Source organism: Vigna unguiculata, chromosome 7 (genome assembly GCF_037176805.1).
Source record: "Vigna unguiculata cultivar grain cowpea cultivar isolate G323 ecotype 2 chromosome 7, ASM3717680v1, whole genome shotgun sequence".
Lineage (NCBI taxonomy): Eukaryota > Viridiplantae > Streptophyta > Magnoliopsida > Fabales > Fabaceae > Vigna > Vigna unguiculata.
This window is the reverse complement of record NC_140798.1, coordinates 22474486-22495608: the sequence shown is the minus strand read 5'-3', so window position 1 is coordinate 22495608 and position 21123 is coordinate 22474486. Positions and strand designations below refer to the sequence as shown.

The following is a 21123-nucleotide window of genomic DNA, read 5'->3' as shown; positions in this document are numbered from 1 at the left end:
ACCGTCAAGGATCTTCCATAAAAACCAATATCAACTAATTACAAAACCCGTGAAATTTCTATACTAATTGTTTCACTTTCTTGTTCTATTCTAGCAAGCGTCCTTTAAGGAGATCTAAAATAATCTTTCTCGAGCAAAGACTAAAAGACAACATAGTAAATGCCCCTGCACAGTCACTAGGCGATTCTTTTAGGGTCTACTTTAAAAGTTTAATTTCAAAAACTTAAATCCATAGTTGTAAGAATAGTAAAAATGAACATTTTAGTTTATTATAATAATAATTAATGGTTGATGATTTCTGTCCAGGAAACTTGTATTTAACTTTTGTTAGTTATGAATGTCATTAATTTTCTGCACACCGATATCTGGGATTTAAAACATTAACATATACGAATAATGCTAAAATGTATATAAACACACAGCTCAAACAATCTAACATTCAGGATTAGATCAATTATTCAACTCAATCTACTTCAGTCCTTTGTAATATGACCAACAGGTCACTTGATGTGAAATCAAACTGTTTAAAGAAAAAGGAACAAAAAATGTTTACTTGGTCTTGATATAAAACCATTTTTAGCCAATTCTATCTTAACCACCATCTTTGAATTGCAGTTACAGGAGTCTTCAGGAACGGCAGGTGACGTTGGATGACAGGATTAACCGTCCTCCCAATTTGAGCCCAAACACTCTGATGGTAAGGGGCGGTAACAGGAACATGATACATAAGCTTCAAAAGCTGCGGTAAGATAAGGAAAAACATAAAAATTAATATATGCCAGCAATAACATTTTGTTCCATTCATTTGTTGCATTGTTCAATGCAATATTTGTTACAAAAAACCGGAGAAGGAAGAGGATTGATTCAAAAGTACCACAACCCCATTTCTTCTTTTTTTTCCAATCCTTTTCTGTTGAAGAAAGAATGATAACTGTACAACTTTTCTCAATAATGTGTATCTTTTAATAAATTAATCATTAATCAGATCACTGATATCTTTTGCCTCATATGATAAACACATTAAACAGTGTTTGGTTATACACAGTCCCCTTCTTTGAAATAGAGGGGGCCTGCCTGCTAAAGGCGATGGTAGGTGGCATAGCGGTTTAGGATAGCAGATGTAGTGGAATACAAGTGCTATTTGATATGATTCCAAAAACACCTTTGAATAAGACCTTATGGCTATACTGAAGTGCTATTTTCGGGGTTTTAATTTCTAAGATTGAAAATAGAGAAAATGATTAGTAAGACTTGGCTTTAGAAGACGATGATCGATAATTCCTATTGAGCAAACTTGTTTTTGGCTTTTTTTGGAATTTACTTGTATATTTTATTTAACACAGCTATGACGTTAAATTATTGGTTATGAATGTTAATAATTTGGAGTAAATTTAATCATTTCTTATAATTAATGTATTAGATGATATAGTATTTTGTTTAGTAGTTGGACTGAGCCTATTATGTATTTTTGGATTTTGCCCATTATCATTATAAATAAACTATCCTTTGTGTAGGGTTTACATAAGGGAGATTAATCCCAAAACCCCTTTTTCATCTTATTTTACATGGTATCTAGAGCTTAAGTTAGTTTACTGTAGCCACTGCATGCCGTTCTGTCTTGCCGCTCATTGCCGCCGCTTCTACCGTTGTCACTGTTGCCTCTGTCGCCATCGTCACCTCCATCGCCCTCGCCACCGTCGCCCTCGCCGCAGCCTCCGCTAGCACCGTCACCGAAGTTGCAGTTTCGACCGACGACCAAACAGTTTTGTTAGTCTCGGCCAAGCGACTCCAAGGCCGTAGAGATCGCCGCCATCGGAGCTCTTACGTGCCGCCACAAGCTCCGGCAGCCGCCACTTCTCCGCCACACGTGACGACGCGTCGCTGGTCGTTTGCCACGCCCATCACCTTCGCCTGAGTCGCCTTCTTGAACTCTTTCTGGATTTGTGGTTGTTGTTTCAATTAGAGGACCTTGAATTTTTAGGGTTTCCCCCTCTATGGCTTCTTCCGCTACCACTTCGTGTGTGTCGTCTTCAAGCACCCCTCTGTCTGAACCCTTTGTTTATACCAACTACGTCTTGGTGCATTTATCCATTGACAAGTTGGATGGCACAAATTACGCGACATAGGCATCCGATATCAGACTTTGGCTCAAGAGTCAAGGATATGAAGATCATCTCACCCAGAGTGTACCTACAGTTGCTGCAGATGAAGTTTCCCACTGGACGAAAATTGATGCCCAATTATGCATCGTCATTAAGTCCACCAATGACACTCAGCGTCTTTATAGTGCTTGTCAGGATCTTCTCACGGTTGTTGCTCCGCGGAGTCCTGGTCCCATGGCTGAATATTTGGGCAAAATTCATGCCCTTCTTCATGAGTTTAATGAGTTATTGCCTCTTGCCTCCACTCCAACCGAAGAACTTGAACAACGATTAAAGTTCTTTATGTTGTTGGCATTACATGGTCTTTCCGATGAATATTCCCATGTTCGCGACTAGATTTAGGGTCTCCTGTTGTGCCCAACTTCACTGCTACTAGTTCTGCCCTTTTACGTGTGCCAAGAAAACAAGTCATGGATACATCTACTTGTGTTGATGATTCCTCAGTCTTGGCCTCTTAGCGGGATGATCGCAATCATTCTTGCAAGCCGGGAAAGGGACGACCCAAGTGTGACCATTATGGCAAGTTAGGCCACAAGATTGACAAGTGTTATGCTCTTCATGGACGTCTTCCTTGGTCTACTGCAGTGGTTCACTTTGATCCTCCTCCCTGATCAGCGACTATGGATCTTGCTTCGTCTGATACCGCAGGGCACCCTGCAATTTTCTGACTTTCTCAAATGGTATGAGGAACGTCAGAGTTCTAGTTCCACTACATATGCCTATGTTGCACGCACAGGTACATCATTTGTTGGCCTGACTCACTCTGATTCTCTTGGCCCTTGGGTTCTTGACTCAGGCGCCACAGATCATATTACTGGTAACAAATCTTTGTTTTCTTCTTTGTCTTGTCTGGATCATTTACCCTCAGTTACAATGGCTGATGGGTCTAGAGTCTCATCTCATGGTGTTGGTACTGTTAATCATTTATCCATTGATTATGTTCTTTATGTCCCTAGGTCTCCTTTCAATTTATTATCCGTTAGTTGTCTCATTCGTTCTCTTGATTTTATTATTTTCTTTACCAAAGATTATGTTTGTTTACAGGACCGAAGTTCAAGACACATGATTGGCACCGGATGTGAGTCTCATGGTTTGTTGGCGTAGCTATGGAATCACCATCCCTTCTTCATGCAGAATTTGGTCATCCCAGCCTTGCCAAACTGCAACAACTTGTCCCCAGCTTGTCCAAGTTATCTAGTTTGTCGTGTGAGTCTTGGCAATTAGAAAAACATAGTTGTAGTTCTTTTCCTTGTAGTGTCTCACAACGAGCTTTGTCCCCTTTTGCATTAGTTCATTTTGACATTTGGAGACCTAGTCGTGTTAAGTCTACTTTAGGTTTTCAGTATTGTTACTTTTATTGATGATTATTCAAGATGTACTTGGTTATATTTAATGAAAAATCGTTCTGAGTTGTTCTCTATTTTTCAATCATTCTTTCATGAAATTAAAACTCAATTTGAGATTTCTATTCGAAATTTGCGGAGTGATAATGGTCATGAATATCTCTCTCAATCCTTCAAACATTTTATGGCTTCTGAGGGCATTCTTCATCAAACATCATGCACTTATACACCCCAACAAAATGGAATGGCTGAGCGCAAGAATAGGCACCTTATTGAAACAACTCACACTCTTTTAATTCATGGTGCAGTTCCTTCACATTTTTGGGGTGATGCGGTTTTTACTGCTTGTTATCTTATTAATCGCATCCCTTCTTCAGTCTTGCATAACCAAGTTCCTCATTCTATTTTATTTCCTCACGACCCTCTTCACCCTTTACCTCTTAAAGTCTTTGGGTCCACATGTTTTGTTCATGATTTTAGTCCTGGCCTGGATAAGTTGTCTCCGAGAGCACACAAATATGTCTTAGGATTCCCACGCTCACAAAAAGGGTATAAGTGTTTCTCTCCTTCCTTCAACCGTCATTTTATCTCTGCTGATGTTACCTTTGACGAGTCTTCTTTTTACTTCACACACCCCTCTTCTAGTTGTGAACCACCATCTACTACTATAGATATCCCTGTTGTGTGTGATCCTCCTAGTGTGCCCACTTCAGTGCCACCTCGGATTCTCCTCAGCCACCTCCAAGTGTACCTATTGTGGATAGACCACCTCTTCAGGTTTATAGTAGAAGACACCATTGCCAACCACCACCACATGACTCACATCAAGTGCCGAGTTATTTGTCTCCTCCGGTTCCAACAACTGAGTCTGATCTTCCCATTGCCCTTCGTAAAGGTATGTGTTCTACTCGTAATCATTCCCCTCATTATGCTGCTTTGAGTTATCATAGAATCTTTCCATCTTTCTATACATGCCTTTCGTCTATTTCCTCTTTGTCAATTCCAAAATCTTTAGGTGATGCATTAGCCCACCCTGGTTGGCGTCAGGCCATGCTTGATGAATTGAGTGCTCTCAGGCATAATGGAAGGTGGGATCTTGTCCGATTACCATTTGGGAAATCTGTTGTTGGTTGCAAGTGGGTCTATGCTATCAAAGTTGGCCTTGATGGTACTGTTGACCGTCTCAAAGCTCGCCTTGTTGCCAAAGGTTACACACAAATCTTTGGTTTGGATTATGGTCATACCTTTTCTCCAATGGCCAAGATGGACTCTATTCGCTTATTCATTGCCATGGCTGCTCTTCGCCAATGGCCTCTTCACCAACTTGATGTCAAAAATGCATTCATCAATGGCGATTTGAATGAAGAAATTTATATGGACCAACCTCCGAGTTTTGTTGCTCAGCTGGATTGGTATGTCATCTTCACAAATCTTTATATGGCCTAAAACAGTCTCCTCGATCCTGGTTTGGAAAATGTAGTAGTGTTGTTCAACAATTTGGCATGTCTCGCAGTGAAGTGGATCATTCAGTTTTTTATCGTCACTCCAATGCTAGATGTATCTACTTAATAGTATATGTTGACGACATTGTTTTCACAAGAAGCGAAAACCTTGGCATTTCCCTCTTAAAGCAACATCTTTGTCGTCATTTTCAGACCAAAGATCTTGGAAAACTCAAGCATTTCTTGGGTATTGAAGTAGCACAATCCAATAGTGGTAGAGGAAATATGCATCGGATATTTTGGAAGAAACTAGGTTAATGAATTCTAAAGCTGTAGAAACACCCATGGATCCTAATATTAAACTTCTACCTAAACATGGGGAGCCTTTCTCAGATCTTGAACAGTATAGACGATTACTTGGAAAGTTGAATTATGTTACTATTACTTGTCCTGATATTTTCTTTGCTGTTAGCGTGGTGAGTCAATTCCTTAATGCCCCATGTGAAGAACATTGGAATGCAATCATTCGCATATTAAAGTATATCAAAAGCTCTCCTAGAAAAGGTTTACTATATGATTCCAACTCTGATACAAAAGTTGTATGTTATTCAGATGCTGACTGGACAGGATTTCCTTCCGACAAAAGATCCACTTCCGGATATTGTGTCTCGATTGGTGGTAATTTGATCTCTTGGAAGAGCAAGAAACGAAGTGTTGGGTCAAGATCTAGTGCAGAAGTGGAATATAGAGCTTTGGCTTTAGCCACTTGTGAACTTGTTTGGCTAAAGCAATTGCTTCAAGAATTGTAATTTGGAGATATTACTCAAATGACACTCATATGTGACAATCAGGCTGCTCTTCACATTAGCTCTAATCTTGTCTTTCATGAGAGGACTCAACACATTGAAATTGACTGTCACTTCATTCGAGAAAAATCCTATCCAGGGACATCAAGACCGAGTTTGTCAACTCAAGTGATCAATTAACAGATATTTTCACTAAATCTCTTCGAAGACCTAAAATTGATTATCTTTGTAACAAGCTTGGTACATACAATTTGTATGCACCAGCTTGAGGGGGAGTGTTAGATGATATAGTATTTTGTTTAGTAGTTGGGCTCAGCCCATTATGTATTTCTGGGTTTGGCCCATTATCATTATAAATAAACTATCCTTTGTGTAGGGTTTACACAAGGGAGATTAATCCCAAAACCCCTTTTTCATCTTATTTTACAATATGCATATAGTATACATTATATAAACTAAAAAAATAAAAATAACGGTTGTGATATAGCTGTTGCCGAGTCTTCCACTACATGCTGCTATCTAGGATTTAAAACATTGGCTCAAACCAACATTTTCCCCAAAAATGTTCAAGACAATATATGTAGCTAGCAATGTTTCAGTAAACCCCTCATCACAAAAGTTTACAGCAAGAGGAAAAGTAGTAACAGTATTGTAGCAACATGGAGTTATTAATAACAGTGATCCGGTGAATAATTAATTAAGAAGTGCGTCGCAAGTCAATGCCTAAGAGTTGTGTCTTATCCTGTATTCATCATCTCTAACTCAGTTCGAGTACGAATCTGAGATTGTGCATTTGTGCTAGAGCTGAGTATTGTCCTAAATATATTTAACAAGTTTTCCCATTTATTCTGAACCAGTGTTGTGACAGAAAACAAACCTGCCAGTACATGAATGTTTGTATTATGTTCCGCTGCCACCTGCATGTGTGGGTAAGAAATACAGTGGAGTGAGTCAAATAATACCTTGTAATGCAGAAGGAATATGTGCCACAGAAATATTAGGGAGAAGAAAGAAAAAACTGCAGAAACTGACGAGAACAATGAGATGATAAGCAGGAATCCAAGTCCAATCTCAGCATGCGATGTCAGTATATTGAGGGTAGTGTTGTTTGACTCCACCCAAACACAGGGCTCTTCCAAGTACTTCCTATATAAGCAAAATTGCGAGGAAAAAAAATATTAGTTAGATGTCGATGTATATAAAAGAAATAGTCCTTAAGTGAGAATTCAGAGATTCATTTTACATACAATAAACAATTATGCATACAGATGTTTAGATAATTATTCAGACAATGGTATAAAGAAAGTACTCGTTTAGGCCTTTCAGAGATCAAATCTAATTCTAGAAAAATGATTCAAACAGTTCAAACAGAAATATCACAAAATAACGTTGAAATTATATAAGAAATTCTATGCTTGGCTTCACAACAATAAAGATTAACAATAAGTTCTTTGTGCAAAAGGCCAAACTGTTCATTTAAAAAATGCACACTAGGGATGGCAGAGTATTTAAGCTCTTGGGTTTGACAGTAATTTAATGAAAATATGAGATAGAGAACAGGGTCAGTTCCTTGCTTACTGAGCGATGCTGTCCCATTTAGGAGCATTATTTTCTATCTACGTTACTAGTAAAATATTTTCAAAGATAATTTACCGGTATAACGTCGAGCGACTGAAATTCCGTCTAAGGAACTTGGCAACATGTTCAAGCGACCAACATAAGATAGGTATCAAAGCAACTGCAGCATAATAAAAACAGATTATAAAGAGAAGGACATGAATGTGGCATAAAGGAATGGTAACATCAATTCCTTCAAGAAGAAGCAAAGAAGAGCAAAAAGGGATTAGCTGACAAAGGAACCCACATTTAAGGCAAAGATGAGATGTAACAAATGTAAGGCAGAAGATGAAGTATATAAAATCGTTTGAAGCAATTATCGATTGAAAGTAAATTTGCAAAGCCTGCATATTCCACGCTCTTGGCTTCTGCAATGGTACAATTACAAAGTCACAACATATTAGAGATAGAAGAATCAGAACATTCAGAACATAATGCTAACTGTAATATCACAGCAAAAACTTACTCCATATTGCGAGTACATAGAGTACAAAGATGAGCATGCAGTGCCCAGAAAAGAAAGTCGATAAGCCCTATGAGAAAGATGCTTCGGTACCAGTGGAATGGTTGCAAGGAAACCAACAACAAACACCTACAAGAAAATATATAAACTAAAGGATCAGCAACAGAACTGATGCAGATCTGCAAGTATACTATTCAGGGTATATAAAGAGTTAGCCATTGTATAACTTGGCAAGTTCACAATTTCCATGCATCTATTCCTCATTTAATACCCTTTTGTCTTTTCTTCACAGATGCTCAAGAACAAAATTTGAAATGGTGATTAAAGCAATTCTGATCAGCATTAGTATAGTAGAATTTAATTCACAATTGTGTATAATTCTTAAAAAGAAAGATCCATTAGAATATAATCACTTCCTCAAGACTCAAATATAAGCAAAAAAAAAAAAACTGCTCATGTCTAGTGGACTTAAATATAAGCATATTCCAACTAACTCAATCTTATTTAATACTATTACTTAAAAAATACCCTTATACCCAAACTCGAGCACCATCTCATATGAGAACCCAAGGGAGGCTTGCTTGAGTTGGAGGATCTTTCCACTTCCAGGAAGAAACTCTAGGTTGGATCTTGAATCAAATCTTTCAAGGATTTTTAGTTGAAAAGTTATCTACAATTTTTTTGAAAAAAAAAATTGAGAATATACAAAAAATGAAGATAGTGCTAGGGATTCGGAAAAACCTTGCATCACCCAAGCGTATGAGATAGATAAGCAAGTATGAAGAATCGTGACTTGTGACCTGGTTCACAAGATAAGAAACCCTAAGGGTGTGTTTGGATTGGGGAGAGGATTTTAGGGTGAGTGGGCAGATGGAATTGAAGGTATGGAGAAGAGATTGTGGTCTTTGGATTAAGGAAAAGATAGTATGATTTGAATAGATATGAAATGAAAGTTCGTGTAAAATTTGATGAATATGATAGATTAAAAAAATGTTTTAATGAATAAAATTAGATGATTACCATTTAATTCTTGAAGAAAAAATGATATAAATTTAAATACAATTAGTGAAAATTATATTAAAATAAAATAAAATTTATTATTTAAAATTAAAAAAAATATAACTTATTATTATTATTCCCCTTCCCGAATATCCTTATTCCCCATCCCGAATATCCTGTCCATTATAGTACACACCACCACTCCAACCACAAGGAAACAACCATAAGGAAGAGGCCATCCAAGGTTATTTTCATCTTTGCATGATGTTCAATTGTACATCCCTCCCCATCCCTTCCATATGCGAGGATGTTGAATTTGAAACAGTACATCCCTCTCCATCCATCAACCCTCTCTCTCTCAAATACATTGATCCAAACAACATTCATCCCTCCACATCCATCTATGCATATACCTTGATCCCCAAACATAAGCTAAGATCACATAATCTTGCCCTTGTTCACGAAAATTTGTCCCAAATTTTGAATTCTCTACTTGCTTCAAATTTCTCCTCACACCAACTTACCTTCTTGAATTACTCCAGATGATCACCAAGTTAAAACAATTCTTCAATCAACCAAGTTGCTTATGATTCATACTTTGATTCACAAACAACAAAAGAACCCATTACTAAAACCTTAAACACACTAACTTGCTAAGATTTTAAATCATGTCAATTTTGCACATCTAAAACTCATTCCAACTCTCCAATTTAATCACACTAGTGCCAGCAGCTAGAATTAATAAATCTTCTTTCAATTTTTAATTCAAAGGCCACCGATAATATGAATTCTCCAAATTGAATCAACAAAACCTGCACTACTATGCTTTATTCACGTGAATTCAAAGAAGGCACCCAAATTGTTTGATGAAGCGCTTCAATCAATTTCTATTGCCAGTGCCAAATTCAAAATCACTAACTGAATACTCATTGAATTGAAACAAAATAAACAGTGTGCAGTGTAGCTGCTTTGAATTACACCATGTTGATTCTCCTATTCAATCTGCTTTGATAAGCCCCTGGTACTAAACATGAAGGAAAGTGCTTATGAAAAATGTTGCAATAATTATTAGGTCTACTTATGTTAGTGCAGTCAGTAGGCCTAAAGTAGAGAGTCATGTGTTGGGTTATCTCTAATTATTGTTACTAGTTCCGTAGCTATGTGTTGGGTTATCTCTAATTATTGTTCCTAGTTCCGTAGCTATGTGTCTAGGATAGTCCCTTGACCTTCCATCTTTATATTGTATCAACTGTTAATCAATATAAACAGAAAAACATGAGAAGGGTCCTTTAAGCTCTCTAGAAATATGTATCTGTGTTAAATCTCAAGTTGGTAATAGAGCGGGTCGAACACGCTCTGGTTGTTTGTCGTCGGACGTAGTCACTGCTGTCCACACTAGTCCATCTCTATATATAGTTGTCCACGGCCTTTTTGAAACTGTCCAACGCTGTCAACCAAGCGACGGCCAACCCTACTAGTGTCGAAGGCTAATTCGTTTCCATGCACCGTCGAGTGCACCATTTCAATCTATTGCAGCCAAGAGCATGCTGCCCACATGCCGCCGCACCACCTCCGTAGCTGTCGCCGGAGCCCCCTCTATTGGCTCTGACCTTTGAAACTTCATTTTGGTGAAGTCCGGAAGCCACCATTATGAAATTCACCCTAGGGTTTCGGTTTTCCCGTGCTGTTGTAGCATCTCCTCACTGTTTTTTTGTTCCCTTGATCAGAAATGGCTACTGGAAGTGTTAATTCATTTTCTGGAAGTCCTTCCATTACTTCTGAAAAGCTAAATGGACAAAATTATCTATCTTGGTCTGCTGCTGTCAAAATGTGGTTTCTTGGCCAATGACATCAAGATTACCTTGAGAAAGATGGAAGCCATGTGCCTGCTGAAAATGCTGAACAATGGAAACAGGCAGATTTCCAAGTTTGTGCCCTGGTGTGACAATATGTGGAACCAAGGCTTCTAATGTCCCTTAGAGCTTTCAAAACGTGTCACTTCTTTTGGAAGAAAGCTCAAACCATCTATGCCAACGATATCTAACATCTTTATGACTCTGCAAATAAGCTTGCATCTCTTAAAATGATAGACCATGATATGGTGTCCTTCATGACTAAAGCCCAAGCAGTTGTGGAAGAACTGATAATGTTCTTGGAGGTCGAGTCTTCAGAGGATATCAAGAAAAAACTTGACAAATATTATATGGTAATGATCCTTTGTGCTCTACATCCAAACTTCCATCATATCAGAGAAGAACTTCTGACCAATCATGAGGTCCCTTCCATGGATACCTTGACCACATGCCTTCTTCGTGTCCCATCAGGAAGCTCATGAACTAGTGGAACATTCTATCAAGGTTGCCACATGAGGAAGAGGAGGATGTGGAACTAGAGGAGGCGGACATGGAGGTCGTGGGCATCATCAAAGCACATACTGTGAAAGGACGGGTCACACCCAAGAAAACTGTTACTCCTTGCACGATTTTCCTTCCAAAACAGCCAATGTCTCTAAGGTTGAGACTGCTGAATCCAAGTTCACTAAGGACGAATATTAAGAGTATTTACGACTCAATGCTAACAACTTAACACAGACATCTAAAACTCCAAGTACATCAACAACTTGCATCTCTCAATTCATGGAAGGTCAAAATTCATAGATAATTGACTCAGGTGATCTAATCACATATCTAGTAATACCTTTGTTCTCAACCATTTCCTTTCAAGAAAAACATCATTTCATAATCCTTGCAAATGGCTCTAAAAGTTCCTCAAAGGGAGTTGATCAAGTCTCCCTGTCTCCCTCCCTAAATTTAAAGTTTGTTTTTTTTGTACCTAATTGTCCTTTAAATTTAATTTCCTTAAGCCAGTTAACCAAAACGTTGAATTTTTCGATAACCTTTGATAACAAATCTTTTCTTATATAGGAGCGTGGTTCGGGGAGATGGATTGGAGAAGTATATGAAGATGGAGGATTATACCATTTAGGATCTCGTCCACGTGTGTCCTATGTTGCAAGTCCTAGTCCTAAAATGTTACATTTGGCCATCCTCATCTAACAAAATTAAAAAAAAGTGTCTTGAACTTAGTGGTCCCCAAACCTTAAAATGTGAGTCATGTCAACTAGGAAAACATGTTAGATCTACCTTTCCTAAAAGGTCTCAATGACAGTGTAATTCTAGTTTCTCTATTATCCATTCTGATATCTGAAGACCTAGTCGCGTCTTATCTTTTGGTTTTAGGTATTTTGTTACATTCATTGATGAATATTTAAGATGTACTTAGATTTATTTTATGAAAGATAGTTCTAAATTGTTACCCATCTTCACATCTTTTTTCCGTGAAATCAATAATCAATTTGGTCAAGTAATCAAAATCTTAAGAAGTGACAATGTAAAAGAGTACTTCTCATCCACTTTTTTGCACTTTCGAGTTCACATGGTATATTACACTAGTCCACTTGTCCTCATACACCACAGCAAAATGGTATAGCAGAAAGGAAAAATAGACACTTGGTTGAAACTGTTCATACCCTTTTGCTTGGTGCCCATCTTCTCGTCCATCATTAGGGGATGCCATCTTACCAACATGTTTTCTTATTAACAGGAGGAGAATAATCCTCTTTATCAATTTTCTCCTCAAGTTTTTGGTTGTGTATGTTTTGTTCATGACTGTCTCCAAGATTAGACAAGCTTTCTACTCGTGCTATCAAATGTATCTTCTTGGGTTATTCACGACTTTAGAAAGGGTACTGGTGTTACTCTCCTGAAACCAAAAAGTACATCACATGTCTGCCAATGTTACATTCTTTGAACAAACTCCTTACTTCTCTCCATTTGTTCAAGATGTTCATGTCATATAGCAGGTCCTCTCTATTCTTGTGGCTGAGTTCAATATTTCCAATGTCTCTGTCAATCCAAGTCTTGATCAAAGTCCCCTTTAACCATCATCTCCACATATTGATACTCTCCAACACAAGACCCAATGGATAGTCCAGTTTTCCAAGAACATGGTGAATCCCCTACTTCAAATTCTTCTCCCTCTCACTTAATATCATGACTTCGGGTGAAGGTGATTCAGGATGATCCATTGCTCTCAAAAAAGGTACTCGTTCCACTCGAAACCCATATCCGATTTATAACTTTCTTAGCTATCACATATTGTCACCTTCCTATTGCTCCCTTTTATCCTCAGTGTCATTTGTTGTCATTCTCGAAAATGTGAATGAAGCACTTGATCATCTTGGACGGCGACAAGCCATGATTGCAGAAATGTAGACTCTTGACCACAAAATGATCAAATGAGCTCTCCTTATATAAAGATTGTGGTGGGAAGGGGTTATGCTCCCTTTCCTAATCCTATGTCCAAACAAAGCATAGAAATAAACTAATAATAGGAACATTCAAGCCAGGCTAAAAAAAAGATACATAATTTTTTATGATTAGGATCATCACATCAGTCTCCAATAAATATAATAAAGGGTAATTTAGGAAATGTACTTCTTTTTATAAAATCAATAAAATTGAATGAAATGAACTAACTTAATCAGTGTAAAATTAGGTCTTTTTTGCATACATTTGAGTCTGGAAGTAGTTCAACATAAACTATTCACAGACATAAGTAAGAAAGAGAACTAAGTTAATCAAAAAGTCAAATGTGGTATCACAATGGTCAACAGTCATACAAAAGTGGAGGTAGTGGGGCATATGTTAACCGGAGGATAGATTAATGCCTTGACTGATAAAGAGAGCATACCCAAGCATTGACAGAAAACATAATAGTTTGTCGATCCCAGCGCAAAGGTGCTGCACCTGCAGTTGAGGATGTCGTCCCTGATGTTCTATTAGTTGATGCTGCAGAAAAATTCAACACATACAATAAGACATGGGCAGGCATGCAACAAAGAACTAAGAAACACAAAACCAAGACAAGCATCACTGTGTTAGGTATTCTAATATTTACCAGAACTTCTTGCACGAGGTTGATTATTTGTTGCGGGTGTCGTTGTTGAGGTTGTTGATGAACGAGCAGGCTGGGATGAACTGCCACCGAGAGACATTGGTTCCACCACCAGATCAGAATCCTGTTCGGAATCCAACAGTTACAACAATTTACTAAATCAATTAAAATACCAGAAATTCTACCGTTACAACATGATGATATAACATGATAACACACACTTACACCCACACACACACACTTACACCCACACACACACATATATTAGCTCACAAAAAGGAATGTCCCTAACTTATATGAACTATTTTTATTATATCAGGATAGTAGTCAATATGAGATCTCCATCACACTTCAAAATCTTACAATCACAAATCTTACAATCACAACCGACTTACCACTTAAATGAAAATAACACACATTCTCCCAATCCAAGCCCACTCAGATATATAAACATTAGAGTTTGGATTTAAGTCTCACTCAACTCCAAAAAATAACTCATGGATGAGAGCCGCCCCTCGGTTAAATACACTATTTTGGTCATAGCACTAGTCAATATGAGCTCTTCAACCATCACTCACACCTACAAATGGCTCAGTAACATCCCCATGAATATTGTGAACAATTCGCAAATAAACACAAAAGAACATTCTGATGAATATTGTGAACTTAAACAAATTATAAGGCATAAATACTCATTAATGATGAAGTAACAATTTAAAAAATGCATGAAGTATTTTATTTTGCAGAAACCCCAAAACCCCTATTGGAAGAAAAGAGAACGACCCAATTGGCCAAAGGGCTTAAAAATCGAAACTTGACGGGAAATTAGGGAACCAATGATATTAAGTACGGAGGGAGAGAAGAATAAAAGGAGAAAAAAAAAAACGCACAACATAGCGCTGGTAGAACTTGCGCTTGAAGTGAGAAACAACGTCGTTACGAGATGCCATGTGCGGAGGGATGAGAACGTTGCTCCAGTAATCAGGCCATCGAGAATCCTTGTCGTAGTCGTACGAATCCGCCGCTATTCGCTTCAGCCTCTGGGGATCTTCTCTCTCTTCTCCCATTTTTCCACACTCTTCTTCGGCTGATTCTGTTTCAACACCACACACTATGTACTCCCTTGGATATATTTGGTGATTTTCTTATGGTAAACGCGGATACAACAGTGTGATGTAGTCTGGGTTTCATTTAAAATGTACACTAACTAATATATATATATATATATATATATATATATATATATATATATATATATATATATATATATATATATATATATATTTATTATAAGACATCTATAAATTATATTTTATTTAGACAATTCTTTTTCAAAATGAATTGAGGTGTATTTTAATCTCCATTAACAATTAAAATAATATTGGAATAAGTATATTTAATTTGTCCTCTTTTAAAAGCAGATTTTATTATTTGTCAATTATTATAATTTAGAAATTATTAGTGTAAAATATTTTTTTCCTATTGGCCGAGTATAATTATATTTTTGTTCCTATTGTTTATCATTCAATGGTCAGAGTATAATTATATTTTTTTATTATTTATATTTATTTTGTAAGTTATAATCATATAATTCATATTTATAAATATTTTAAATGTTATGATGTTTTATAATTTTGAATTATTCGTTTTACAACTTTATGTACTTTCAATTTTGTTTAACAAGAACTTTTATGTATTTCTGTTTTTAAATAATCTTTATCTGTATGTCAACATCATTTATAGTAATAAAATATAAAATATTAATGTTTATTAAAATAACACTAATAATATTTGTAATATCAAATACTAATCAAAGAAATTAAGCATGAATTGGAATCTGAACCACCTGTTTTAATTTATATTTCAATTTTTATTTAATATTTAAGCATATTTACCCGTGCACATAAATATACATAGTAAATTTTTAGCGATAAAAAAATTAAAAAATTTGTTAATATTTTTTATCATAACAAACGATATCATAACAAACGATAACACGAATATCCTAAATACATTTAACTCAAATTATTATTTTTTTAAAATAATTTATTTCGTACTAAAACTAACTAAGATTTTAACTCAGAAAATGATTAAAGAACACATGGTAAAATTAGTATATTAATATTTCTCTTAATCAATTTAATAATAATAGTGACACTATGACCAAACATACAACCAGTTAGCCTATATTACAATCACATACTTAACTCAGACTACATGGGATTGGAACATTTGTCCTTGACCGACCGACCTCGATAGACTCACTGCCTCCTATCAAAAGTAGCCATGAATTACAAAGCATAAGATACAAGTAACATTGTACAGATGGTCCTCAAAATTAAGCATGTGCACCTTTATTCCTTTCTCCACCAGCTGCACTCTACATGTTTGTAAAATTGAAGTGCGCCTGAGTTACCTTTTGCTGTTTGAAATAGAATTACAACTTTTTGTCACAAATGATGAGTAAATTATTGGAGTTAATAATCCTGAACATTTTTTTCTCTACATTCCATTCCAAAGTGTGTATCTCTTGTATTATATGTCTAGACAGAGACTGTTATATTATTCTAATAACAGGTTTGGTTTATTAGCCATTTAGCATAAAGAAAAATTATATATTAAAAAGCATATGGATACATACCGTATCAATCTTTTCAATGTCTCAGAGGTCAAAGTTGACACCTTAAGAAACTAGGGTACCCAATAATTTCATTAAGGAATTAACCAACACGGAATTAGAGAATTTCACAATTGTTTCTGTTCATTCAATTCAAATTTGATTGCAACTTGGGGAAGTAGAACCTAATTGTAGCAGCTGAAGAAAAAATAAAGGTGTCATGCTTTTTGTTACTATTCTCTATGATTTTGGCCATAATAAGATAAATTAGCGAGATCCTATCACCAATTAAATGAACTTGGAAAGAATGGTCTAGACCACATTTGAAGTTGATATTGTCAACTTAAAAGACATTTTGCATTTTGAAATATTTAGTGAAATATGTACTACTACACAATGATTCAGAGAAACACGTAAATAACTTAAAATACTCAATCTATTTTTTGTTGAAAGCTAAGTTAATATGTAAAGAAGTTCTAAAAGTACTCAAAACAAATAAACAGAGAATGCAAGGACCTGCTTTGAGTAAGCAGAATAACAAGCAAAGAACATACTTAGCACCATGAAATTACTAACAAAATGCTGCATGATCGGATCCATAGCTATGAATTTCAAGTGTCACAAAAGTTTCCATTCAACATAGCCAAAATAGAAGAAAACCAGAGGATATACCTGTTCTGCCAATCTGATAGGAGCTTTAATGCCACGAGCTGAAAGGCAACAGCTGTGAGATGAGAAATTCTAAGACACAACCAAAATCAATCAATAATTCTTTAGTGAGTTTTGGCTGATAAACTCCATTTTAGCTCTGCCTTGGTTTTTCATCTTCACTGCCCGTTGTTTTCGAAGGATTTGCAACCAAAGCAAGTTCTTCTGATTGTGTCCATGTGGCTTATACCTAGACTGTTTCACCACATCAAGCTTGGGATGCTTTGGTTTCTTTGAATGCCGGATGTGCCTCAGTACCCCTTCCGCAAGTCGATTAAACTGCCCAACCTGGTTTCTTTCGGACAAAACTTTTCCAGCAGCCCCTCCCTTTGTCTTCTTAACTTTTTTTTTGTTAGCACTCCATGCTTGTCTATATGGTGGAAGACATTCTGCAAGTGATTTCACGTAGTAGGTCCATGACCTTCTCTAGAATGAGTGTTACCATGATCATGATGATGATGGTGGTGAAAGATTAGTCCAAACCTCCTTAGTCTTCCAGTTGTTTCCTTATGATATCTTTCATAGTGATGTCTATAAGATTTGAAACTTTCAAATCTAGAAGGGTCATCATCCATCTCGAGATATGAATTGTTGGTCTCCTCTGAACTGTCCTCCTCATGTGCAGCATCCAGCATCCTTCCTGATGAGGGACACTGTGTTCCATCTGACAAGGAATAGTCCTCAAAGTCCCTACTATTACTATTGGCACTACCTCGCTGAGAACTCCAACAAGAAGAGTCAGAGTCAAAGTCAGACTTAGAGCTTGAGCTTGACTCCTCCTGTTCAAGATGCTGTTATAGAACCCTTGTATTCCGTGGTTCAACATGACTAGTGTTAGGAGTCCTTCTCCTGTCTCTGTTTATGAGAAATTACCTTAATGTCACTGGAGATCCAATAGGGTTGGTTTCATTACCATCTGATGAGGTGGTGATTTTTCCCTCCTTGCAATAATGGTCTTGGATCTAGCTGATTTCTGTGTATAGGAAGATTCAGAACTCATTTTCCTCGGATTCTGATCAGTCTTAGACCATGCCATTGGATTTTTTCTTGCTGAACTTTCCTTGTTTGTTTTACTTGCAAACATGGAATGTTTCTTACTATTATTGTATTGATCAAAGGGACCTTGAATACCCTTAATAGCTCGAGTCCAAAAATAGACAACCTTGAATACCCTTACTAGCTCGAGTCCCAAAATAGACATCACCGATAACTAACCTATCCTATCTGTTGGCTTAATACTATCTATAGCTATGTTTTGTTTTGAATTTTGAATTCTTTCATGACTGTTCAAGCACTCTCCTCTTGATACCATCTGGGTACCAATTTGCTTCGGTACATCTGAAAACTTATTTGCATCATTTACATCAACAAACTTGATGTGTGGAGTGTGTGGCTTCAATTCAACTTGAGCATCATCAAGTGCATTCGGATAGTTAACCGGATCATCAGTAATCCTTGTAATCTCATCTTGTGAGCAAAAATCTGCACTTGAAGTAGTTGAATCTGCTGCTTCATCATTAACCAAGTCAGTTGCAATAGTAGATGCTTCAGTTGCATCTTCGAATATTGTTGGCTCTTCAAATGCCCTTGGTTCCTCTATTGTATTGTCCTCATAACTTTACTCTTCAAAAATATCATCAACAGATAAAACTTTATATTCACATTGAGCATTATCAACATATCCATCAATAGATATGTTAGTGTGGGAATCTTCAATTTCTTCATCAACTTCAGCAATATCCAAAATATGTCCATCAGTAGACATATTACTATGAAAATCATTATATCCATCAGTAGATATATCAATGTGATGTGATTCCGCTATTGGTTTTTCAGACTGACTCTGCAAGCTTTGTGTGGTGGCATTCATCATCTCTTTTTGATTTGTCTGATTCATCTTCATCATTTCAGTCATCATTTTCATCATATCTTCCAAAGTGACATTTCTCACTGCATCATTCATTAGTTGACTCAAATCTTCAGACATTTGTTCATTTGAGTCAGCTCTGATGGCCAACTTCAGAAGCACATCTTTGATTTCATGACGAAGTTCGTTAAAATCTGGATTTTCAGGAAATCTCTGATGGGGTTGAAGGGGTGGTATTAACAGTTACAAGTAATTCTATGAAGTTGTTCTTACTTGCATCCCTCAACATATCAGACAATATTTGCTTATTTTCGTACCACTCTTGCTCAATATTTCTGCATCGTTGATCAACTCGCAACCTTTCATCCATGGACTCTAATTTCTCTATAACTTCGCTCATTAATATCATAACTTCCCTGTAGGATGGTCCTTTGGTTGCTTCAACTTGCTGTGGTGGTACATATTGTTGCTGAAAACTATTTGGAACATATGGTTGCTGAGGTGGACACTCAAAATATGGTTGTTGCTCATATCCCAAAAAAGATGATCTAGGATATAGATCATTAAATTGTCGTAAAGTTAACCGACTTATATCGGGTGCAAAAGTAGGTGTGACAATTTGTTGCTGAAAATCACGTGGTTGTTGTGGATAGCAATTATAATCCATTTGAAAACTACAATGTTGATTATTTTCGTATGCAAAATTATTTTGCATTTTTGAAAGAGGTTTTCTGAAAAGAAATATGTTGAAAGCTTGTTGAGTAGACTTCCAGGAAAGAGAGGTGCGTCTCAATGGACAACTTAAGTACCTTATCTTTCCTTAGCCAAAGTGTTTCCCAACTAGTTTCACAAATTTCCCAACAAATTCCTCAAACAAAAACTATGCTTAAAGAAAAATAACTAAATAAAATAAAATAAAATAACTAAAGAAAATAAAAAAAAAATGTTAGAACAAAAAATTGAGAAAAGAAAATGTTAGTGATAAACGAAAAATAAAAATAAAAATAAAAATTAAAAATTAAAAATAAAATTAAAAAAATAAAAATAAAAATAAGAACTAAAATGATAAAAATTCTAACTGTGTTCCCCGGCAACGACGCCAAATTTGATAACACTGTCGTTGACGCGATCAAATTAATACTACTAAACTATAGCAACTTCAGTATTGCTAAGATAGTAGTCAAGAAAATAGAAAAAGTAAAGTAACCCAAAGTCGTCTCCCAACGAACACGGAATTGATTTTTAACAAATTAGTTCTTATAAAACTATACAAAAGAGTTAATCAAATAAAATAATAAAAATATGAGGGATAAAGATAAACAAGAAAGAAATAGAAAAGATAAAAACAATAGTAAAGAAAATAGATTGATTCCATTGCTTTTTTCAAAATAGATTCATCATCGGTTATCTAAAGATTATTGCTCAATTAATTATTGTTATAGATTTACAAATTAATCAATGTAAAGTCTCCATTAATTTATTGGCGTTCTCACTTTTAACCAAAGTACAGTCTCAATTAAAAGTGAGAACTTTTAGATTATCCACAGTAAATTCAACCAAAGTACAGTCTCAATCAAATTTACTATGCCTAATCATGTTTATTCTTTTATCTCCTCACCAAATAAAAAGCTTAATTAATCAAAGTAAAGTCTCAATTAATTTTAGTTAGAGTAAATACCTTTAATCAAAGTAAAGTCTCAATTATTGGTAAAAACTCATTCAATCACATGAAAGTTTCTAAATAAAATCAAAGTAAAGTCTCAATTAAATTTAAAAACCTTTGAACTCATATGATCAACATGCATATAGATTTAAAATCATTACTTTTTACGTGATTCAAAGATAAAAGACATAGATGAATTAAAACCTCAACAATAATAAAAAGAACAAAGAAATTAATTGATCTAACCTCAAAATCCAATTAAGAAATTACAATGGTATCAACCCAAGAAGTTTAGAACTCCATGAATGCAAAATAAAGAGAGAGGAATAGAGAGAAGAAAGAAATTAGGTCCCCCTAAGGGTTCCTAAATTTCGACGTGCCGAGCTTGTCTTCTGTTTCTCCCTTGGTCTCTTTATATAGGAATTGGATTGGGCTTTTCTGTTGCTAAAATCTCTCAAATATCTTTTAAAATAAAGATAA

At 35.9% G+C, this 21123-nt stretch overlaps 1 protein-coding gene and 1 pseudogene across 1 annotated transcript; both read right to left on the bottom strand.

Moving 5' to 3' along the window:
* Positions 1-388: 388 nt before the first annotated feature.
* LOC114191572 (dihydroflavonol 4-reductase/flavanone protein) lies at positions 389-14979 on the bottom strand. Its single transcript, XM_028080818.2, has 9 exons — positions 14679-14979; positions 13792-13912; positions 13585-13682; positions 7837-7962; positions 7618-7738; positions 7407-7491; positions 6786-6899; positions 6631-6670; positions 389-739 (listed from the first exon to the last, which is right to left on the bottom strand). The coding sequence occupies exons 1-9, from the start codon at positions 14853-14855 to the stop codon at positions 587-589; spliced, it is 1035 nt and encodes a 344-aa protein (XP_027936619.1). The 5' UTR covers positions 14856-14979; the 3' UTR covers positions 389-586.
* A 1942-nt stretch (positions 14980-16921) lies between these two features.
* LOC146884681 (uncharacterized) lies at positions 16922-18878 on the bottom strand (annotated as a pseudogene).
* Between the last annotated feature and the right edge of the window lie 2245 nt (positions 18879-21123).

Coding starts and splice junctions, on each gene's coding strand:
- LOC114191572 (XM_028080818.2), bottom strand. CDS start 14,855: ATGGGAGAAGAGAGAGAAGATCCCCAGAGGCTGAAGCGAATAGCGGCG. Junction 6,900..7,406: donor AGTCGCTCGACGTTATACCG/GTAAATTATCTT, acceptor TTGCTTATATAG/GAAGTACTTGGAAGAGCCCT. Junction 740..6,630: donor AAACATTCATGTACTGGCAG/GTTTGTTTTCTG, acceptor ATCTTACCGCAG/CTTTTGAAGCTTATGTATCA.